At 43.3% G+C, this 23,805-nt stretch overlaps 3 protein-coding genes across 4 annotated transcripts in view; all 3 read left to right on the forward strand.

The window, feature by feature from the left end:
* lrrc40 (leucine rich repeat containing 40) lies at positions 1-10,368 on the forward strand. Its single transcript, XM_034880590.1, has 15 exons — positions 1-261; positions 2,604-2,785; positions 3,010-3,083; positions 3,910-4,039; positions 4,125-4,248; positions 5,144-5,283; positions 5,743-5,915; positions 6,009-6,099; positions 7,783-7,828; positions 8,332-8,434; positions 8,711-8,818; positions 8,904-9,011; positions 9,332-9,409; positions 9,746-9,931; positions 10,013-10,368. Exons 1-15 carry the CDS (start codon positions 117-119, stop codon positions 10,116-10,118), a joined length of 1,794 nt encoding a protein of 597 aa, XP_034736481.1. The 5' UTR covers positions 1-116; the 3' UTR covers positions 10,119-10,368.
* pde6d (phosphodiesterase 6D, cGMP-specific, rod, delta) overlaps positions 2,468-23,805 on the forward strand; it is a 27,826-nt gene continuing 6,488 nt past the window's right edge. The window contains exons 1-2 of one of the 2 annotated variants that reach the window (XM_034880638.1): positions 2,468-2,480; positions 16,371-16,476. In XM_034880638.1, coding sequence (XP_034736529.1) covers positions 16,427-16,476 — 50 coding nt within the window. In that variant the 5' untranslated portion in view covers positions 2,468-2,480; positions 16,371-16,426. Of the gene's footprint in view, positions 2,481-16,211; positions 16,477-23,805 lie in introns of those variants that run through there. The other variant, XM_034880637.1, reaches the window with a different exon arrangement.
* On the forward strand, positions 12,133-14,668 carry rpl36 (ribosomal protein L36). Its single transcript, XM_034880642.1, has 4 exons — positions 12,133-12,288; positions 13,098-13,192; positions 14,297-14,431; positions 14,547-14,668. The coding sequence occupies exons 2-4, from the start codon at positions 13,100-13,102 to the stop codon at positions 14,634-14,636; spliced, it is 318 nt and encodes a 105-aa protein (XP_034736533.1). The 5' UTR covers positions 12,133-12,288; positions 13,098-13,099; the 3' UTR covers positions 14,637-14,668.

Below are 23,805 nucleotides of genomic sequence, written 5' to 3' on the forward strand. Positions count from 1 at the left end.
TAACGCTTTTATTGTGAAGGATTCTGGGCGGAAGCATTGTAGTTGTTGCTGCTGGCGGACGGAAAGAGAAGACAGTCAGTCGTTTTGGGCGAGGAGGTAAACCATACAGCAGCAACATGTCTCGATTGAAACGAGTGGCTCAGATGGACTCTCTGTCGGGCTTCAGGGCGGAGAAGAAGGAGCAGAGCGTCCCTTCCGGTCTGCTGAAGGCTGCCAGGAAGAGCGGCCAGCTCAACCTGTCCGACCGGGGGCTCACTGAAGGTACGTTAACGTTACTTTACGGTGTGGTTCACCGTTAGCTGCAGCTCCACGGTTCCTCTAGTCTCCCACTGACCCATAGCTAACATTACAGGTCCTCTAGTCTCACACTGACCCATAGCTAACATTACAGGTCCTCTAGTCTCACGCTGACCCACAGCTACATGTCCTCTAGTCTCCCACTGACCCATAGCTAACATTACAGGTGCTCTAGTCTCCCACTGACCCATAGCTAACATTACAGGTCCTCTAGTCTCATACTGACCCATAGCTAACATTACAGGTCCAGTAGTCTCCCACTGACCCATAGCTAACATTACAGGTCCTCTAGTCTCACACTGACCCACAACTACATGTCCTCTAGTCTCACACTGACCCACAGCTACATGTCCTCTAGTCTCCCACTGACCCATAGCAAACATTACAGGTCCTCTAGTCTCATACTGACCCATAGCTAACATTACAGGTCCTCTAGTCTCACGCTGACCCACAGCTACAGGTCCTCTAGTCTCACACTGACCCATAGCTAACATTACAGGTCCACTAGTCTCACACTGACCCATAGCTAACATTACAGGTCCACTAGTCTCACACTGACCCATAGCTAACATTACAGGTCCTCTAGTCTCCCACGGACCCACAGCTACAGGTCCTCTAGTCTCACATTGACCCATAGCTAACATTACAGATCCACTAGTCTCACACTGACCCATAGCTAACATTACAGGTCCTCTAGTCTCCCACTGACTCGCAGAAAAGGTCCTCTAGTCTCACACTGACCCACAACTACATGTCCTCTAGTCTCACACTGACCCATAGCTAACATTACAGGTCCTCTAGTCTCACACTGACCCATAGCTAACATTACAGGTCCACTAGTCTCACACTGACCCATAGCTACATGTCCTCTAGTCTCACACTGACCCATAGCTAACATTACAGGTCCTCTAGTCTCACACTGACCCATAGGTAACATTACAGGTCCTCTAGTCTCACACTGACCCATAGCTAACATTACAGGTCCTCTAGTCTCACACTGACCCATAGCTACATGTCCTCTAGTCTCACAATGACCCACAACTACATGTCCTCCAGTCTCACACTGACCCATAGCTAACATTAGAGGTGCTCTAGTCTCACACTGACCCATAGCTACAGGTCCTCTAGTCTTACACGGACCCACAGCTACATGTCCTCTAGTCTCACACTGAACCACAGCTACATGTCCTCTAGTCTCCAACTGACCCACAGCTACATGTCCTCTAGTCTCCCACCGAACCACAGCTACAGGTCCTCTAGTCTCCCACCGAACCACAGCTACAGCCCCTTTAGTCTCCCACTGACCCACAGCTACAGGTCCTCTAGTCTCCCACTGACCCACAGCTACAGGTCCTCTAGTCTCCCACCAAACCACAGCTACAGGTCCTCTAGTCTCCCACTGACCCACAGCTACAGGTCCTCTAGTCTCCCACTGACCCACAGCTACAGGTCCTCTAGTCTCCCACCGAACCACAGCTACAGGTCCTCTAGTCTCCCACTGACCCACAGCTACAGGTCCTCTAGTCTCCCACCGAACAACAGCTATAGGTCCTCTGGTCTCCCACTGACCCACAGCTACAGGTCCTCTAGTCTCCCACTGACCCACAGCAACATGTCCTCTTGTTTCACACTGACCTACAGCTACAGGTCCTCTAGTCTTAACCCCTGTGTTATTTTCCCCAGCTAAAGAAATAAATAATGTTTCAAGATTTCTTTGCATTTTTTTCTAGGCATCCGGCACTTTTTAGACTGTTTTTGTCGCTTTGTTTGTCTGATTTTCAGTTCTTTTTTTCAAGTTTTCAAGCCTTTTTTCACCCGTATATACACCACTAACACTTTCTCTAACACGATTAAAAACACTAGTTTCACACTTACTCTTGGAATTCATTGTCAATAAACTTAATTTTTATGAAATCATACCTAATTTTTTTGATTAAACAGCACAAATATGTTATGATATTGAAATGTACAAAAATGTAATGCAAGAAACTGAAACCTATCTTGAATTTTACTTCACGTTTTGTGGAACCATCCATGTTATTTTTGGGTATTTTGGGATTATTTGGTGGAGAGAAACTTATATTTCTGATATACAAACTTAAAAAAACAGGTTAAATTTTGCCCAAGGACCGCAGGAGGGTCAAAGTGGAGCATGTGGGCCTCAGGTGTTTTAACATCTGCAGGTTGCTGCATGTCCTCCTATGCTTTCTGCTCATTGTTGTCCATTGTTGCATCAATGGGTCTCCTGCTCCTGTTTCACTCCACCTGATAGAAGAAGATGAATATGATAAATGAATGTCTCTCAGTCCCTCAGGAAGTATATCGTCTGAACGTGGACCCCCCAGAGGACGCCCAGCTGAATGTGTCCTTCGGAGCATCGGATCGCTGGTGGGAACAGACTGACCTCACCAAACTGCTGCTCTCTTCCAATCAGCTCACACACCTGTCTAATGACATCAGACTGCTGCCCGCCCTCATTACACTGGATGTAAGTAACAGCAGCTCTGTCAGTTAAACGCCTGGCTCACTAACTGCTCCACCAAGTCATAACCATGGTACTGCTTCGTTCTCCTCTTCCTGTTCACTGTAGAACTATAGAGCCAGCTAACTCGCTGAGGAAGCAGAGCATGGATGTATTACTGTTAGATATTGATTGAAGTAGTTTTACTATGAGACAGCAGTAGCATTCATTAGAACATTTTTGCTCTGCAGCTCCATGACAACAAGCTGAGCAGTTTACCCAGCGCTCTGGGAGAACTGCAGGAGCTGCAGCAACTGCGACTCAGGTGCAAACACGCGCACACACACACACACACACACACACATACACATACACATATACACACACACACACAGGGGTGGGAAAAAAGGGATTCTTAGATGCTTCGCAATTCTCTCTAGAACCGTTCATTGCTCGATTCTAAAAATTGAACCGATTAATAAAAAATATATATATTTTATATTTGTGGATTTTTGTACAAATAAGAAAACAGGGACTGAAATAGGATGGGATATTGGACAACAACTTAAAGTTTAGGCAATGGTAAAGAAAAAAAAAGTTTTGTATCTAATAAGACAAACATAAAATAATTAGGCAAAACCCATAAAGGCTGTTGATCTACTTTATCACGTTACATGTGACCACCTCATGTTTCATGTTCTAAGAAGCCAATTCTCTCCCTTTAACATGACTGAGCCTCTGACATGGAAGATAACTGTGAGAGAAGGTGACTCAGCACGTTTAAGGCTTAAGCATGGAATGACTACACAATAAAACATTAGTAGACAAAAAAATCCAATACAAATTGTGTGTGACAAATACTGTAGATGTCGAAATCTAACAAACTCAGATTTATATGTATATTTTTAAAAAAATGTCACGCATGGAAATATACTTAAAATCATTGGCCTATGAAAATGTCACAGCAGTAATTGTGTGTGTGTGTGTGTGTGTGTGTGTGTGTGTGTGTGTGTGTGTGTGTGTGTGTGTGTGTGTGTGTGTGTGTGTGTGTGTGTGTGTGTGTGTGTGTGTGTGTGTGTGTGTGTGTGTGTGTGTGTGTGTGTGTGTGTGTGTGTGTGTGTGTGTGTGTGTGTGTGTGTGTGTGTGTTCAGTAATAACCAGCTGCGATCCCTGCTGGTGGAGCTGTGCTCCCTGAAGAAGCTGAGCAGCCTGGCGCTGCAGCAGAACCTGCTGGAGAGCCTGCCGGAGGAGCTGGGCCAGCTGCAGAACCTCACCCAGCTGGTAACTAAAACTCACACTGTAGCCTCCGTGGCTGTGCCCTGTCATTGGCTGACCCAGGTGTCCTGTCTGTTGCGATTGGCTGAAGGACCTGTCCAACAACCATCTGAAGATCCTGCCGTCCAGCCTGGGCCGCCTAACCTGTCTGCAGAGGCTAAACCTGTCCAACAACCAGCTCAGCAGTCTGCCCGACAGTCTGGCCCAGCTCTGCAGTGAGTCTCTCTTTATTCCATCAGAAATACACCAGCACACCCAGTTCATTCCATAGACAGTAAAAGAAATGGCCAATCTGACCCTGAAGATTTCCATCTCAGTCAGTCCAATTCTTTGAGGATAGTCATGTGACTGCACAACTACATTTGATTGGTGGAACACAGTCACGTGGTAGAGCCTTTAGCGGAAGTCTCTCTCTCTCTCTCTCTCTCTCTCTCTCTCTCTCTCTCTCTCTCTCTCTCTCTCTCTTTCTCTCTCTCTCTCTCTCTCTCTGTTAAAATAAAACAATAAATGAGGGGTAAAAAGAAAAGTAACAAGCTCATCGTAGTCTAAGATAAGATAAGAAAACAATTATTTTTCCCACAATGGGGAAAGTGCGGTTTGCAACAGCAAAGATAAGTACAAGATAGGTAAGTATACAGAGATAGATATACGTACAAAATATAGCAGTATTAACAGTATTATACTATAAATTACACATGAATTATTAAATTATTAAATTACACTACAAATTTGCCCAAATGTAACATTATGCACAGATGTAATGATAATAATGGATCATGGGGTGCAGGATATATTGCATTGAGGCAACAGTGTTTGTTGTACAGTCTGACCGAGTTAGAGTACAGTTTCTTCTTTACAACTCTACTCAAGTAGCCTAAAAGTAAAAGTATAGAGATTTACTGCTTGAAGTATAATAAAAAAAAAAAAAGCTTACTCAAGTTAAGTATTAACGGAGTAAATATAACCCGCCACTACCCACCTGTGGTGCTTGGGAGCATCACAATGGCGCCATAGAAGCTCCTCTTTGCAGAGGCTGGCTGACACAAACCCCCCCCCCCCCCTTGGTTAATTCTTAGTGAAACCCTGACGCTCGGAGCTCTGCTTCCACAGACGTGAAGCTGCTGGACTGCAGCAGGAACCAGCTGACTGACGTCCCGGCCAGCCTATCAGAGATGTCCGCTCTGGAGCAGCTCTACCTCAGACACAACAAGCTCCGCCTCCTCCCAAAGCTCCCTGCACCAGCCCTCAAGGTAACCATAGCAACGGGAGCGTTTTCCCCCCCCCAGGTGTGGCGCTCGCCTGACTGAGCTTTACCGCTGGTACTACTGAGACCGGTAAAATGTGCCGAGTGCAGTTTAATGCATAGGAGCAGGCAGATGGGTAACATCTCATAAATGAAGTGCATTTCATTTATGATCATGTGTTTGTATTTTACAAGCCTGTGATGATTATTTATCACCATTAACATGATCAATTAACCACTGTAGATCAGGGAATGTCAAAACATTCTTTTCTTTTTGAATACAAAAATACGTCAGATATTTGCAAACAACTGACAAGACATAGCTTTACTTAAATAAAAAGAAAATACAATGTGTAGTTATACAGCAAACAGCTGAAGTAAATAACGTGTGCGCGTGTGTGCGCGTGTGTGTGTGTGTGTGTGTGTGTGTGTGTGTGTGTGTGTGTGTGTGTGCGTGAGAGTGTAGGAGCTGTACGTGGGGAACAACCATATTGGACAGCTGGAGGCGGAGCAGCTGGCCTGCCTCAAAGCCATCTCTCTGCTGGAACTGCGAGACAACAAGATCAAGAGCCTCCCCGAGCAGATCACCTTACTGAGCACGCTCACACGCCTCGACGTCACCAACAATGACATCACCACGTAGGTCAACACGTGACACCGCCGTGCAGGCTTCAGAAGCATATAGACACTGTCATCAGCTGAGTTTTTCACCTGAGTCTCTCTGTGTGTCAGTCTGCCAGCGTCTGTCAGCCTGCTGCCCAACCTGAAGGTGCTGCTGCTGGAGGGCAACCCTCTGAGAGGACTCAGGAGAGACTTGCTCACTGTGGGGGACACACTGACACACACAGCACAATGCAACCGCTTTCTGTCTACATGTCATCCAGATGTTAAATAAGCGAAGTAGAGATGTAAAACACACTATAGAATGTGGTTACTTGAGGGGACGGGAGCACAGTGACGGCTCCAGAGCTACAGACTGTGTCTGTTTCAGCCTGTTTATTTATTTGATTAGGACAATGCACATTGATCAATATTTCTGTACATGGGCCAGTGTTAGCCAGTCATATAATTTTCAGCTGTAGTCCTAGTTACCTAGCGTGCATGTCTTTATGGTGGGAGGAAACCTGCAAACTCCACACAGAAAGGCTCTGCCCAGGCCAGTGATTGAACTGGCCGCCGTGCTGTGGGGGGGGGGAATCATCAGACACCTCCCGATACGATATCATCAGGATACTTAAGCTACGATACGATACTATTGCGATTTTTTAAACCTTTTTTCCGACTTCAAATTTTTCCCAATATCCAAATGACGTCCCCAAAAGGAAACTCTGTCAACATCTGTTTCATCTAAAATGATACATTTCTCTGTTTGTTCATATCACTTCAATTCGATTGCTACAAAATGGGATTATCAAGCAGACAAACTGACCGACACATGTTTAATAAAAGATTGATACTTGGCGCCTGTGTATAGATACAGTATTGCCACTAAAGATATCGCGATAGGGCTGTGTCACAGTAACCTCGGTGTAAAACAACAGTCCCTCCAAAAAAACGTAATTATGCGATCGCATAATTTAATGCATAATCAGCCACATTGCGCATATTTATGCGGGAGCCACATTTTTTCATAATCCCCACATTTTCGTCGCAAAAAAAGGGACATACTGTATATCTTAGCAGAAAGTTAAAAAAAACGTTGCATTTACATCACACAAGAGCAGCCATTTTCCCCTGTTGCCAACGTTACGGAGTGACGTAATTATGCGACGTGCTTGCTTATCATAGGAAGTAATAAGAAATGATTCTTTACATTAACCCTTGTGTTGTCTTCCCATTGACCATTTGTTTTTCTGGGTCAAACGTTTGTTCGAAGGTTTTTATCACTTTTTCCTCACCTGATGTTTTTGAGCTTTTTCTCAATATTTTTGTCAGTTTTTTTTTTTGCCATTTGTTATTTTTTTGCTGATGTTTTTGAAGCTTTATCTAACATTTTTGTTACTTTTTTCAAAGTTCTTTTAGCTTTTTTTTTTTTAAATGCCATTACATTAAATAACACTACCCTATTCAGTAACAATAGTGAACTGATCATTTATTTTCATTTCCTCATAGTTTTTTTTTAAACATTTTGGTTGAAAGAAACCCAATTTCTGATATAGAAACATTTTGAAAATGAGTCAAATATGACCCGAGGACAACAGGAAGGTTAAGGTAGTAGCCTAGTGAGAACATGGTGTTGGGGGAATCAGCTTTTTCCTCTTTTTCATCAAACCGCAGTTTATGCAAGTTTCCACAATTTCCTTACATAAAATTGCATAAATATCCTGCATATTCCACCCGCATTTTTTAAGAAAACTTGCCACGTAATCAAGGACTTTTCCCCTCAACAATCCCAAAAAAACTCATGCTCATGCTTTGCCAGTCATGAATCACTTCAGTCAGATATAGTTCAGAGAGGTGTGTGTGTGTGTATTCTAACTCTCCTCTTCTGGTGTCCTCATCACAGAAAGGAACCAATGAGCTGCTAACATATTTAAGAGGAAGAATTAAAGGTACAGTTCACTTTTTGGGGACTCGTCAGACCCATTACCTTTGTCTTAGTATAAGCAAAGGTCGTTGACTTCAAGGCACCTAACCATAACCATTGCCCAAATCCTAGTGCTAGGACGTTGGGGGCTTAAAACACTGGTAAAATGTGATGTTTAGACTTTAAAGACAAAGCCAGTGGGCCTATGTCTGCTCCTAGCGTGCCTCCATGTAAAGGGAGGCTTGAGTTTCACGCATTAAGTGTAAAGTCAACCACTGACAACTGTTGAAATCTGACTTGGGATTGTGATGTCATGGGATCTGACTCAGGGTGCCACCAAATCACCACTTCTCTTCAATGAAGGAAATCTTGCAGATAAATTACATGGATTGGAGATAGATCAAAAACAATGTTAGGATACAGAGATTTTATCGGATTTGGTAATTGCATTGTGCACCTAAACCAGCAAACCCTAAAGTTTCCATGTTGACATTATTTTTTGTGTGTGTCTCTGTGTCTGTGTTTCAGAGGATCCTGAGCAAACAGAAGAAGGGCCGACAGCCATGACGTTACCCAGCCAGGCCAGAGTCAACGTACACAGCATTAAAACTCTCAAGTTGTTGGAGTACAGGTCAGTGATGCACGCAGCATGTGATAACCTTCATCAGAGCATGGTGATACACACAATCAAATGTTGTCCTCACTAGCTTCACACACAGCTGGCATCTTGGTCTGCTCACACAGCTTTCTGCCTTTTAACCAGCGGCAGAATGGCTTCATCTCAAGGGTTCCCCTAACGATAAAGTTCTGATGCCACTGGAGCCGATATGTCCAATATTATTCTCTGATATAAGCTTATCTGAAGCCTATTACTAACTTCATGGTGTGTGTGTTTGTGTGTGTGTAGTGAGAAGCAGGCGACTCGTGTTCCAGATGAGTTGTTTGACGCTGCAGCAGGTCTAAGTGTCACCACTGTTAACTTCAGCAAGAACCAGCTCACCTGCATCCCCCCAAGGTACACACAAACACACACAACATCACTGCGTGATGGAGATCGCAGACTGAAATGTGGCCCCAGATGACTGTGTGTGTGTGTCCAGACTGCAGGAGTTCCTGTCCTCTCTGTCGGACATCAACTTGGCTTTCAACAGACTGAGCTGCTGTTCTGACCTCTGCACGTTCCTGCAGCTCGTCCACATCGACCTAAGGTACACACACGGTGACGTCTTGTTGTGTCCGACAGTCTGAAACCCAAAGAGACAGCCCAGTAACCCCCAGTCTTTTATTCATGTGTGAATGGTTCACACATGGCATGTGGGCAAATAAGTACTGCATGATAACAGTGTATGAAACAAGTAGCGGGGTCATGGTGATCTTTATCAAGCCTCAGAGCCCATCTGTAGTGTCCTGTCCCAACCATGCAGAGGCAGGAGAATGCACCCCTTCCTGTACAGATGAAGCCCGCTGTGCTGCTGATTTCATGTGTGACACCAGGGTTTAATAGTACTAACGCATCGATGTGTTTCAGGAACAACCAGCTGAGTGATCTACCGTCTGACATGAAGAACTTAACCAAACTGTCCTCCGTTATCCTCAGTTACAACAGGTGAGTCACGACTTGGGACACACGCTCACGTGTTAGCTTCTGGTTACCAAACGGCCCATTTGCGTGACGTCTTGATGGGTTCTGTAACCCTCTAATGTAACACAAGTAGATAGGGCTGGGCGATATGGAGAAAATCAAATATCATGATGTGATTTTTGGTAAATAATTATCAGTAATGTGGATGTAATGACTAAGTGGGTAAAGGCAAATAATAGAACAGTTACAACAGTCTGGTAAGTTTAGGAAGTGACATCACTTTACTGTAATGCAGCCTTTAAAACAAGGAAAAGACAACACTTATGCCATATTACGATATCAAACATATAACAATCACAGGTTCAAGTCCTTCCCTGAAGTCCTCTACCACATGGTTTCCTTGGAGACGGTGTTGCTCGGTAACAACCAGGTGGACAAGGTGGACGCTCAGCGTTTGATGAAGCTGGTTCATCTGTCAACGCTGGATCTGTCCAACAACGACCTGCTGAGCATCGCTCCGGAGCTGGGCCTGTGTACCAGCCTCAGGTACACGCACGGGCACACACACACACACACACACAATAATGGATTTAATCAACAACTGTAAGAAGTGTGTGTTGTCTTCAGGAGTCTGAGTCTGGATGGGAATCCTTTCCGCGCCCCCCGAGCAGCCATCGTGGCCAGAGGGACAGATGCCGTGTTGGAGTACCTGCGCAGCCGCATACCCACATGACCCTTTATCAATGTGGGCATTTAAATGCATCAACGTGATTGTTCTTCACGTTACACAAGTCTGCAATCATCCAGCTGTGTGTGAAGTAGGGACGTGATGGTGGATTTGTCTTCATTCCATGGATGTGTCGAGTAATTTTGGACAATCAGACACATACGGATACCTGCATGTGTGACTTTTACAAAGACTCTTCTCTTGATTAATTGATTGCTTGGTTCATTGATAATAAAGTTGTTGCTCAAAATTGGAAGGAGCAGAGTGAGTTGTATAATAGGGTCGCAGCAACACTTCTTATTGTCCCTTTTAGGGTGGAGGTGTTCCAATACCAATACCAGCATCGGTATTGCGAAGTACTGGAGTTTATGCATCAATCCGATACCACGTAATAAAGCCCTAAAGAAAATCTACATTAAAGTAGTTAATTTAAGTTCTTTTTTGGTTAAAACTGACAGTCAAACTGGATAATAAAAGAAAGTTCATTGTTTGACAGTTAAACCTGAGCCAGACCGACAACAACGATAGAAATCATATCACATCCATACCGGGATTGTATAGTATACAATAGTGATGGCCAAATGAAGCTTTGTGAACCAGTGTCTTTATTTTCTGAGCCCACTAGATGGCGCTCTGTTCAACAAAGGTAAGAATACACTGAATACCAATGCCTTTCTCTTAACCGTCTTGTTGTCTTCGGGTCAAATTTGACCCCTTTCCAAAAAAAATTCTATATCAGAAATTTGTGTTTCCTTCAAAAATATATTTCCAAAAAAGTCACGTGGATGGTTCGCAACAACGCTTCTCACAGGTTAAATGAATAATACGTTCACTACTTTCATTGAATTTGGGTGTTTCTTTTCAATTCCATAGCATTTGGAGAAAATCAATTCAAAGAAGAAAATTTTTTTTTTTAAAGAGAGAGATATAAAAATGTCCATAAATGTGTCTAAAATGTGAACAGTAAGTAAAAATTTACATATTCCAGTCTGTGATTCTCCATCAACATCTATTCCTTTAATATTAGTCAAAATAATTCAGAATTTCTGCTTTTCTAACTCAAACAGTAGGCATAATTTCCTATGAATGGGGTTTATTGACCACAAAGTTAAAAAGTTAGTGTTACGTAGTTTTGAAAACTTCAAAAAAAGTGACAAACATTGAAAAAAAAGCATCAAAAGTGTTATAATAACATAACAAAAAAATTAAAAACATCGATAAAAAGCATCAACAAAATTGTTAATTTGAAAGTTTGACGGGAAGACAACACAAGGTTTAAGATGATTCATTTAGAGGAAAGCTGTTGTTGCAGGGCAAACTAGAAATGAGTGTAAAGCACCACAGGGGGTTAACAGTAAGGAGCAACCAGAATGTACACACTGCCGAAAGATGAAGAGGTTTACATTCCAGCCCACTTAGCAGAAGAGGGGACTACACCTCTGGACTCAGATCCTGTATCTGAAGTCTGAGGTGTAGAGGGGGAACAGCGTGGAACCTGTGTTGTGCATGTGTCTTCAGTCATCCTTAATGGTTTTGATGGCCTTCCTACCCTGAAACAAAAAGATCCCAGAGTTTTCAGCCGGCTTCTCGGCACAATATGGCTTCTCAAACACCCCTCGCAACCAGCAGAGGATCAGATCCCAACATCATCCCAGTGCGTCCAGGTTCAGTCTTAGCTGGAATGATGTTTATGTTGAAATGAACTAGTTCAATATAAAATAAAACACCATGTCCCATTCATTTAAATATAACACATGGAGATAAATAATAATAAAAAGAGCTGGAAATAAATGAAGCATTATTAATCTCTTGAAATAAATAAAAGTAGCCTAACTCTTTTTCAAATGTAATTTAATCAAAACCTTAGAGACACTTTCTCATTTCAGTAAATGGGAAAGTGTGTCCAAGCCTTTGACTGGTACTGTAGGTTATAATAATTGCCACTTTAATTGTATTTATTTGTTTGTGTAAATAAATGCCGTTCCATAAATCCAGCGTACAGTAGAGTAGGTGTTCGGAGGGCGGATTATGGTGCAGTACCTCTTCCAGGCTAGTAGGGGGCGCTGCGTGATCACGTCTGCCGACGTTGCAGAAGTGTCTTCCGGGTTAAGCCTCTCATTACCCCGCTGCGCTCCTCCAGCAGTCCTTCCGGCTTGACCGCCATCATAGACAGCAGGTAAGACTTTAATGTTGACAACTATCAGAGAAAAGCCGCGTTTAATCTCTGCCATCCGTCCTTCTCTATCGAACAAAGTGACACTACATCCATCTACAGACCATACGGGACATCTGTGGGCAGTATTGTAGCTCGCCTACCAGTCAAAAGAGATAAAATAGTAGCTAGCGCCATGTCTGTTCGTTATGCACTGTAGCGGCTCATTGGGCCACAAAGTCACACTTATAGCTGTTTATTATACATACAGTGATGTCCAGGGACTGCTATAGCTCCTCTGTGTGTCGGGGACAGTATACACGGTTTATAAATCCACTTTTTAACGTTTTCATGTGTGAAAGCGCCGTTAACGTTACTGTTTTACTGTCTGGCTAGCGCTCTCCGTGAAGTACCCGTATGTACAACACGTTCCAGTGTATGTAAATAATGTTTAGGGAGAATAACGTGGAACATTTTCATACATACATACATACATACATGCAACATGTTTCAGTTATCCTGCTCTCTGCTATTACTGTGGGTATTGTTAGTGTGGGTCCCTGTGTGTCTGTAGCTTAGCATTGTCTCTGTGTCCATATGTGTCTGAAGCTTTTAGTATTGTCCCTATGTGTCTGAAGCTTTTAGTATTGTCCCTATGTGTCTGAAGCTTTTAGTATTGTCCCTATGTGTCTGAAATTGTTAGTGTTGTCATGTCTCCTTATGTGTCTGAAGCTGTTGGTGCTGTCCCCATGTGTCTGATGCTGTTGTCCCCATGTGTTGGACAGCTTAATGTGATGTCTCTGAGCAGCTAATAATACCTGTGTTTCCTGCAGACATGGCTATACGCTACCCGATGGCTGTTGGCCTGAACAAAGGCCACCCAGTCACCAAGAACGTGACTGCTCCCAAACACAGCCGCCGCCGTGGGGTGAGTAACGTTACCTGTTGCTGACTCCCAGGTAAACCCCGCTGGGCATGTGACTCGCCTCGCCCCGTCTCATCGCTGTGAACCCATCCATCAGTAGACTGTTTTACTCAATGAGCAGTTGGTTTAACGGTGGCTCACTGTATTCCAGAGACATCCGACTCATCACAATATTCCAGACACCTGACCCTTTTTCACACAAATTCTAACAATTAATGCAATGGGTAAAATATACATATGTCGTCATTGTCGCCCCCTCTTATCTGACTCTGACCAACCTCAAGTTTCCAGAGTCAGTCGTTTGGGAGAAACCAACGTGAGTTTCCAAAGTGTGCCTATGAGTGTTGAGGAAATATTTTGTCTGCCATGAAATTTCCAGCCGTCGGGAATACCGTGAGCCCTCGCAGTAATCTGGACATCTTGTCTACTTAAGTTGTCATACTTTTCTAAGTTTCTTTCCAAATGATTTGCATATGTGTCGATCAAACTTTGTGTGTGAAAGACTTGCTCCTAGAGACATGCGAACCAATTGGGCAATGATATTTTATGGGACCTTACTGTACGCACTGCGTCAAAAATGGAATACAGTGAGTCTACGTTGCGTATTTCTTTTATTTGATAAGTATTCAGCAGTTTGTGTCAATTTTTTTTATTATTAAAGGGACAGCTCATCCCTGAAATCCAACCTGCATTTGTCTCCTCAACTGTAGTGCTATTTATCAGTCTGGGTAGTTTTGGTTTGAGTCGCCCCATGTTGGAGATGTCTGCCTTCTCTCCAATGTAATGGGACTAGATGGCACTCAGCTTGTGTTTTTCAAAGTGCCCCAAAATACATTTGAAAACTCTTTTCAGACCTGGTAATGTAAGATCCGTGGTAGAAAACGGTCAAACTAATGACTGTTCAGTATAATGTAGTGTGAACTGTGGTGATGCTCTCAGGCTGATCTAAAGGTAAAGGCTTAGTTACTTTTTTAAATGTAAATAGTCATTTGAGTGTTCTAGCCATGCTGCAGAAGATGTAGTAGAAGCCTGTATCATGAATGAACGTGTGGAGCGTTCACACAGCTGAGATGAGGTGTCTTCATGGTCCTTGTCTGTCCTCTGCAGCGTCTGACCAAACACAGCAAGTTTGTTCGGGACATGATCCGTGAAGTGTGTGGCTTCGCGCCCTACGAGAGGCGAGCCATGGAGCTGCTGAAGGTGTCCAAGGACAAGAGAGCCCTCAAGTTCATCAAGAAGAGGGTGAGTTGGTGTTTCTGCTGCCGGAGCCGGGGGGGCGTGGGGGGCTCAGTTCTGATGGTGATCCTCTCTCTGCTGAGTGTTGAGTCAGTCTGACGTTGCTGTATTCCCTCCCCAGATTGGCACTCACATCCGCGCTAAGAGAAAGAGAGAGGAGCTGAGCAACGTCCTGGCTGCCATGAGGAAAGCTGCCGCCAAGAAAGACTAATCGCTTGCTTAATAAAATGTTAAACTACAAAATCCAGACTCTTGGTCTGTTTGTCCTCTGCTTTGCTCATCAGGTCGGAGCTCTGTTCTGTGTTCAGGATATTGTGCATATTAGTCATCCTTCAAAATACTAAAACGGTGCACTGCAATTCACATGTGTCTATGGAAGCTAAGCTTAATTGGTAAACTATACATGTAATCACTGCTGTTGATGGATCTGAAATACGACCCAATAACTCATATTGGAACAATGGGTCACTTATTTACCAACCTTGAATCAGGCCAACTATACAGCATGTTGATGTTAATGGTGTCATTTTTTTAGATTACTTTTTGGGCATTTTCAGCCTTTATTTTTATAGGACAGCAGAAGATGTGAAAAGTGAGAGATGGGGAATGACGTGCAGAAAAGGTCTGAGTCTAACCCTGGCGCTCTGCATCGAGGAGTTACCCTCTTGATATGGGTGCATGCTCTACCAATAAAGCTATCTGGGCACCCTATCATTTTCATTCCTTTGTCATCACGCACCCTGCATCAACACTGACTTTGGGTTGGCTGTTGAACATATAACGCACAGATGGGACTTTGTATTCACAAAAGCTCTGAAGCAGTGATTTGTAACGGGTGTCCTCAGTCCATAGAGTTATTGGAAGCTGTCTGAAAATATATATATCGACATGAATCCAACATTAGTAAAGATATCAGCCTATGAGTTTACACAACACTTAGGCATTTAGCTTTTCTCCAGGAAAGCGCACCGAGCTGTTTGGGGTTCAGTGCTTTGCTCAAGTGCCCGTTACCAGTCCACCACCATAGATTGGTCTGTATGTGGACTTGAACCAACAACCTGGTTCCCAACCCAACTTCATACTGACTGAGCTGCTGCCCCCCCAATCTCTTAAATGATGCTTGCTCTCTATTGAAACAACCCTTGGTTACTGTCCGATAGCTGTTTATTATTAACTTTATACAGGATTTATGCAGTTTTAAAGTCAACAAGATCTTTATATTTGAATGGTTTTAGTTGGAATAGTGGGTTAATTATGTGTTGTTTCTAACATCTCCAATTGCCAAAACACAAATTTCCCACAACCGTGAACTGTTTCCGCACAATATTCATAAGCCAGGAACTACTGCCTCATCGTGTTAGCGTTGTGGAATAAAAACAGCGGTGGCCAGGTTGGTGCAGTGGTAGAGCGGGCGCGCATGCACTGAGAGGTTTGTTCCTTGACGCAGAGGTCCTGGGTCGAGTTCCTGCATGTCTTCCCCCTTTCTCACCTAAGTGTCCTAAATTAAAGCCGGAAAAGTCCCAAAAAAATAACAGAAGGCTATTTTATTAGGCTATTTTTGTTAGTAGCCTAATACACGTATGACCTGATATTTATAAATCATACATATGGCATGGTACATGCACGAGCCTGGCCATGGCCCGAGCGGTGTCGCCATGGCCCCGGCAGTCACTGCCATTGTCACTGCTCAGTGTGCGCGGCGTTGCCCCGGGTGACGCGTCTCTATCGAGAGTAGGCCTCGCCCATATATCTCATTCTCGGTCTGTGGTTGGCTGTTAACAGCTACCCTGTGCCGTTGACTGGCTGGGCTAACTGTCTGTCGGTTAGCTGGGTATATTTAGCTGATTGCATTATCGGATGAGATTTAACCTGCAGTGCAACAATCTAGAGTTAAGGACAGGCATACAGTTGATGGTGTTTTCATGCCTAGGAACTAAGCTAATAGCAGCTGGATCTTCTGTGTGAGGAGCACCGACAACAACAGACACAACAAGTTCCGAGATGTCTTCAGACGAAGACAGGGCCAAGGAGATCCTCAAAGGCTTCAGACTGTATCCTTTCTGCTCCAACACGGTGCTGTGCTCCCTGTTCATCACTGACTATAACTAGCGTTAGCGTTAGCAGAGGAGTTAGCATGCTTTGACTGACTGAGAAGCTACAGGCAGGTTAGCGTTAGCTGCGGTGGCTAGCTGTCACCAGTCCCGCCTCTCATTTTCCACTACTTCCATGTCTGTCTTCATGTGAACATGGGACTAGCTAGCCAGCTATATATTTAAATTGTGTTGTAGTTAGGAACCAGCTGGTTTAATCTAAAACACGGCCTGTCAGCTACCACGGGTGGCCTCGGCTCTGGCTAACTGCTAGTGTTGCTAGACTTAAGTAGCTGTTAGCTGTTAGCTGTATGATGCTACATGACCGTGACAGATGGGAGATGTCAAACCCAGGTGGGACCCTGTCTACAGACAAGGCAGTCCACTTCAATGCTGCTCTGCCTAACAGAATTTTCAGTTTGTTCATTATTAATAAAAATAATACACTTATAATAACACATTTCATATCATAAAACGCAGTTCAAAGTGCTTTACTGAGAAACAAATCAATAACAGGTATAACAAAGTGAAACAATGCAATAATAAAGTCCCTTAATAAATGAAAATAGAATTATGCTGGTAATAAAACCAATTTGTTGATAGTGATAGCGACACTTTTATAAGCCCATAAAACAAGTTTAATAAATAGTAAAAGTAGGTTTTGAGCTTTGTTCCAAACCTTTGGTGTACAACAACACAAAGCTGCTCCGCTAACAGGTCATCCAGCAGGATACACCCAAGGGAGATTAATAATAATAATAATATAAATAATAATAATAATGACAATAATAAGTAGTTAAAATCAGTGGAATCATTTACGCCCCAGTTTAATGATGCTGCTACTGCTGTGATGTGTCCTCTTTTCCTGGTTATGGTTAGACTAGTGCTGCAATTAACGATTATTTTCATAGTCACTTGGTCATTTTCTCAGTTAATCGATTAGTTGTTTGATCTATAAAATAGGGGAAAATGTGGCTCAGTGTTTCCCAAAAGCCCAAGAAGACGTCCTCAAATGTCTTGTTTTGACCAACAACTCAAAGAAATTCAGTTTGCTGTCACAGAGGAGAGAAGAAACTAGTAATTAATTTACATTTAACAAGTTGGAATCAAACAATTTTTTACTTTTGTCTTTAAAGAAAAAAGTCTCAAACTAGTAGGCGACTAATTTAAAAAGTCATTCATTGTTGCACCTCTAATAATAACGATAAGTTAAAACCAGTGGAATCATTCACACCACAGTGTGTGGAATTCTGTGCAATTTCATCCAGTGCAATATTTAATATTTAACCATTTCATTACTGTGCAATATTTACTATTTAGTCCTTAACAATTCATTACAGTGCAATATTTATTTTTTTGTTAATACTTAACTACTTTTCACAAAATGTGTATACAAAGCTATTTTAAATATGCATTTAGCTTCTCTGAAGACTGTGCCGCCCCCCCCCTCACCCTCTTTTTTTCTCTGCACTACCTACACCTTATATTTTAAATTTTTCTATTTGGTGTCGACGCTGTAAAGGGGTTGCTTCAATCTCGTTTACAGGTACTGCACTTGTGTATAATGACAATAAAGGCATTCTATTCTGTTCTATTCTACGGATGCTGCCACTGCTGTGATGTGTGCTCTTGTCCTGGTGTTGGTTAAAGTCTTGCTGCTTGGTGTGCTATCCCATTCCTCAAAAGCTACATCTACTCTGTATTACGTTGGACATTTTTCCAGTGGTGTTGTTGAGATCTTAGTGTTTCTGTGTGTGTCCCAGTGATTGACTGATCCAGATGTAGAGTTCTAAATTCTAAACAACAAAGTCACTTCTTTTAAGACAACTTTGGAAACAACTATGTACGAGTAATGTATTCTCCCCTTCAATGCTCTGTTTGACCCGTGTATTTGAATTGTCTTGTTGTGTCTGGTTTGACTTACGGCCGTCTACAAAAATACCTAAAATGTAGTTAAAGAGAGATGATTTTCCAAACAGAATGGAAATTCATCTCTGCTCGTGATAAATCCTTTGTGTAGAGCTGGGCAATATGAGACGAGGCGATATGACACGATGATGATTACTTAAGCTGAATGTGATAGAAACTTTCAGTCGGACCGTTCTTAGTGCCTTGATGATGGAAGCATACTTGTTTGAGTGATTAGAAATGAGGGATTGATATCAGGGTTAAACGTTAAGATTTTTCAAATTTTTTCAGCTGCCCTAAGTGTATTTTCCGAAATTGATTGTAATGACAAAGACTAAAGTAAATTGTTATAATTGATCTTTATTTACAATGTATTACCACATCATGGTAGAGCTGGGTAATATATTGATATCATATTGATATTGAGATTTGAGACTTCTGTAGATATCATCTTAGATTTTGAATATTGTAAAATGGCATAAATGTTGTCTTTTCCTGGTTTTAAAAGCTGCCTTACAGTAAAGTGATGTCATTACTGAACTTACCAGACTGTTGTAACTGTTCTCTTATTTGCCTTTACCTACATAGTCATTATATTCACATTGCTGTTGATTATTTACCCCAAATCTTATTGTGTAAATATTTTGTGAAAGCACCAATAGTCATCAATGCAATATGCATTTTGAAGCATGTTGGTGGTCACATCACTTGACCTGACTGCATGTACTCTCACAGTGTTAGTTAGGAGCTTTTCTAAACACCAGCTGCCTGCTCCGCAGTAACTTCTTAAGGTAACGTTTCAGAGAAAAGCTGAAGCAGCCACCTATACCCTCACTCAGTCACCGGTCAAGACTTGTGCCTCTCTTTGCAAACTAATATGACAAATAATCATCTGAACCGAGCTTTCTGAACTGCCATGTGGACCAACACGTCCTGTCGCTGGACTTTATTGGATCCTATCCCTGCTTTATTATTCTGTCAGGGCAGATCCCAGGGTCCACATGCAGACAGCGGTTCAGTTGGGACAGCCCAAAAGACACGCATCTGCACGGCCCACTTACTTTAATCATCTGTCCGTGTCCAGCATGTATGAACACAGACACGTATAAACCCTGGATGTGGTTCTAACAGAACCAGGTGTGCGTGGCCCTATTAAGCTGATCAACCTGAGCTGAACAGGAAGCAGGAGGATGTTACAGCTCCTCTATTGATAGTATTAACCTCCATTATTATTTTACAGCCCTTGACGGACGGTCACAGTAACAAGAACGCAAACAGTAGTTCCAAGAGCTTGAAGCAGGCTGTTACAGTTAGTTTGGTTCACTGTAAATGTGCCAGATAACATTGCTGCTGGAAGTGCCCAGCTTGTAGAATATGGGTTTATGAAAGCAGACTGCAGCTTTGTGGAGGATGTAGGGCAAATCGATGCTTCCCATATAACTCAAGACCTTCGGATTGGACCACGTAGTACTGAATTGGCCTCAGTAATTCCTTCTAATAAGCAGCCGAGCAGCGCAGCTTACACTGCAACAGAGACCCAGTGAAAACGGGACGAACGGCTTCAGTAAAATAATATCAATAAAATGTGTCCCCATATTCTTGTGTGAGTGTCAGGCCTCTTGCTGCGGCGGGGTAATGCCTAAATCCACGGTTTAGTGACCAGGGATTTACTACCTTCTGTCCATGCTGGCTTATTAAAGCCAACAGCGATAGCTTGTGCTTCACAATGCTTACATCACCATTTGTTGTCCAAATCCTTTCAAGAATATGAAATGGAAAAATAAAACTGGCTTTACATCAAAGAGAACAGGCCGTCAACTTGGGAAATATTCTCACTTTGTTGGTCACAGAGTCTCACCTGCCAATTGGTAGTCTCACATATTCCGACCAAAAGCCCAACTGATATTAATTATTATTCGGAGATAGTTGTTAGTTGCCGCAAAAGTGAACACAATAGTGAACTGTCAAACCATTTCAAAAGCTCATTGGCTGCGAGAAGGAATCCGAAGGCAAGCGTTGAACTGTAGGATGCTTCTCTAATTTTGCCACATCACTGAGGCAGACACTGAGACTGGGTCTGCCTCTGGGCCTGCTCCATTGAGCTGAGAGCACTCGAACCGGATCATGATGCTGACAATCTTTAACAGTTTTTGTTGAACAGGCCTCTGATCTGGTTCTGAACCTCACAGGGGGTACCCTTGGGTTAACATAAACATTTCTCATTTTCTACAAATGTCTGCATTGTTCTTCTGGTTTACTATTATAACTATTAGCTGTAGCTCTGCATAACTGAATGTACTCAATGTTAAAACAAGTGTCTAAAAGAAGACTTCTTTGATTGAAAGTGCTGTTATGTTCGGAGTGATGAGCTGGAGAGGTGTTCAGAGTGTTGGGCTGTGGAGGTGTTCAGGGCAGAGTGTTGGGCTGTGGAGGTGTTCAGGGCAGAGTGTTGGGCTGTAGAGGTGTTCAGGGCAGAGTGTTGGGCTGTAGAGGTGTTCAGGGCAGAGTGTTGGGCTGTAGAGGTTGTGTTAGGTAGCTGCTGTGGTGGAATTTCCAGCTTACAAACTCATGCTATCTTGTGGTGTTTTTCCAGTACATGGTATCTGCTCGGCTCGCCCCGCCTCGACCCGGCTGATGGAAACTGCCGCGACCTAACGCTTTACACACGCAGAACGTCAAAGGTGTGTTGTTTTTTAATTCTCAGCATGTGGCCGTTGCCACAGCCCCCCCAGCAAGTTTAAAAACACCTTCAGGAAGACAGGAACTTCAGAGAATTGGGACGGTTTAAATGTACCACCTACCTAAATTCTCTCCTTAATTGAGTGATTATGAAATGCTCCTGTGTAATTCACCAAGGTCTCACGAATCTTCTGCGCATATGTGAAAGGAGTTGTTCTTCTCCTGACTCTTTCCGTAACAGCAGCCGTCCTCTCCATCATTAACACGTCTTTATAAATAAACAAAGACTAAACAGCGACAGCAGCTTCTCACTGGGGGCTCATTAACATGTGTGTGTCTGTGTATGTCTGTGTATGTCTGTGTGTGTCTGTGTGTGTGTGTGTGTGTGTGTGTGTGTGTGTGTGTGTCTGTGTGTGTTGCCCTGGGGAGGCAGACCATGGTGCAAGCTTGTGTGATGTTGTTGGAAGAGCTGTGAGGTAGAATGGAGGAAAAAAAGACACACATGATCCTGTGTGTGCGTGTATGTGCGTGTGTGTGTGTTAGGGTGTGTGTGGGTGTGTGTGAGATGTATGCTCAGCTGCTGTCATCGTAAACCACCTGCTAAAGGAGGCTGCTGTTCTCTTGTTGGCAGTGATAGGTTCAGAAATGAGACGGAGTGAAAGAGGATTGTTCTGGAAGGTGTGGAGGATGATGAGTTTGATGTGGGAGATTGGATTTAGTTAGACTTGAGAGGATTACAGAAACCTTTCAACTCAGCACACTTTACTGTAAAGCCAGAGGGAGAGGTGGGGGAGGGTGGAGGAGACAAGACGGCAACAGCAGGTTACCGGTAATCATGATATCTACTGTAAGGGTGCATGCATGCATACACAGCCTGGCTGTTATGTCATGCTGGGACATTACCAAGCAGAATACAAGGTTTATTTTCTACTTGTTAGGCTATTTCTTTAATATTTCAGTTCAGGGTGGACCCTGAGCTTCCTCCTGAACTGTAGGACACATTGACAGTGTATAAGATTTTTCCCACACTGAGTTAAAACAGCCTGTTGAAGCTGGTGAAGCTGCTGCTCATCAGTACGGAGGGACTGACCTCTCATAAATACACTCTGTCTTCTCCGGAACCAAATGATGTATGCTGTCCTCTCAGATGAGACGTGTGGGCTGTGAGTGTAACAGAGTTGTGTGTTTAGAGGCAGTTGGGATGGAGGGCTTCACAGATGATGTAGAGTCGTGTGTGTGTGTGTGTGTGTGTGTGTTTGTGTGTGTGTGTGTGTGTGTGACACCGAGTAGTATCTTAGATGAGGATATTCAGGGTAGAGAAGATGGCGTCTCCGTCAGTCTGATATATCCACAGATAAAGTGTGCCACCAACACTTCCTCTGCAGCGGGCAGCAGCAGCACCCGGAGCAGGTGACCAGTCTAGTAGCCGGGGGGGGGGGGGGGGGGGGGGGGGGGGGGGGGGGGGGGGGGCAGTAAGTGTCCTGCAGGCTCTGCCACTGACAGCTGTATTGTGTGAACCGTCAGGACCAGCTGACCCGCTGACAGACACACCTCCACACAGCTGTCTTAAGCTGACCTGGAAGCTTCTCTTTCACTTTTCCTCCTCACTCAGTTTGGACCTTTGGACCTTGCTTTTCTAAATTCATGATATTATAAATATATATTACTTCCAATCCATGACTCAGCACCGTCCTCGTTAACTGTAAATTAGTAGTTTGTATACTGGCACATACAACACATTAATGAATATCATAGCTGAAACTAAATAAAGCTGCACAACCACATGTCGGGGGGTTATTGTAGGTTTGTTATTATAGGAAACTAAAACATAAAAAAATAAACTATAACTAAACTGAAACTATATTTCCAGGTTAAAAAAACTAATTAAAACAAACACTCATAAAAGTATCTGGAGCAGTTTCAACAGAGCACCGGCTCACCGTATTGTACAGGATAAGCTCGCAGACCGTTTGGATCAGCTGTTCAGGTTTAATTACTAGTGTTAACTAGCATGTTAGTTAGCAGTAATCAGCCTGTGTCTGTGTTAGCTCCTAAGTTATACCTACGCTCTCCGTTTCTGCTGATTGAGAATGATTGAGATTTCTCTTGGCACAGCTACCAGAAGACTTACAACTTTCAGGAAGGTTGCTCACGTCACAACAACTACGTCTTCAAGCTCGGCTGGAGGTTGCACAGTAACGCTCAGCATCACCGGAAAAGGGCTTCTAGTAGACTTCACTGCTCTCCATCCAGAGCAACGGGATCTGTTGGTCCATTTCTTTGACTGTGTATAGTAGTAGTCGGTGCTTGACCTTAACAAAATAAATAAACTGAAATAAACATAAAGCATTTCCGTTTTAGTCTTTTGTCATTGGACACTAAAGTAGGTCAAAGATCAAATGTAAACCATCATGGCTGTTCGCCAGTTACATATTTCTGAGACATTATAGCTTGCTGGCAGTGTGCGCACAAGGCTCAGTAGGAAGTGGGCTTGTCATTAGTGACTGAACAGATGTTTAACCTGGGCCCAACAAGCTCCGCCAATCACAGATGGGTAGAGGTAATCTTTGATGACGGAAGACAAAGCCTTCTAACATAACATAACTTCTAACACAACATACTTTATTGATAAAATGAGTCAGCTCGGAACAGCTGGCAGAGGAGAAATCACAGTAACTTCCCTACTTTGGTACTGTGGGTGGA

Source organism: Etheostoma cragini, chromosome 9 (genome assembly GCF_013103735.1).
Source record: "Etheostoma cragini isolate CJK2018 chromosome 9, CSU_Ecrag_1.0, whole genome shotgun sequence".
NCBI classification, from domain to species: Eukaryota; Metazoa; Chordata; class Actinopteri; order Perciformes; family Percidae; genus Etheostoma; species Etheostoma cragini.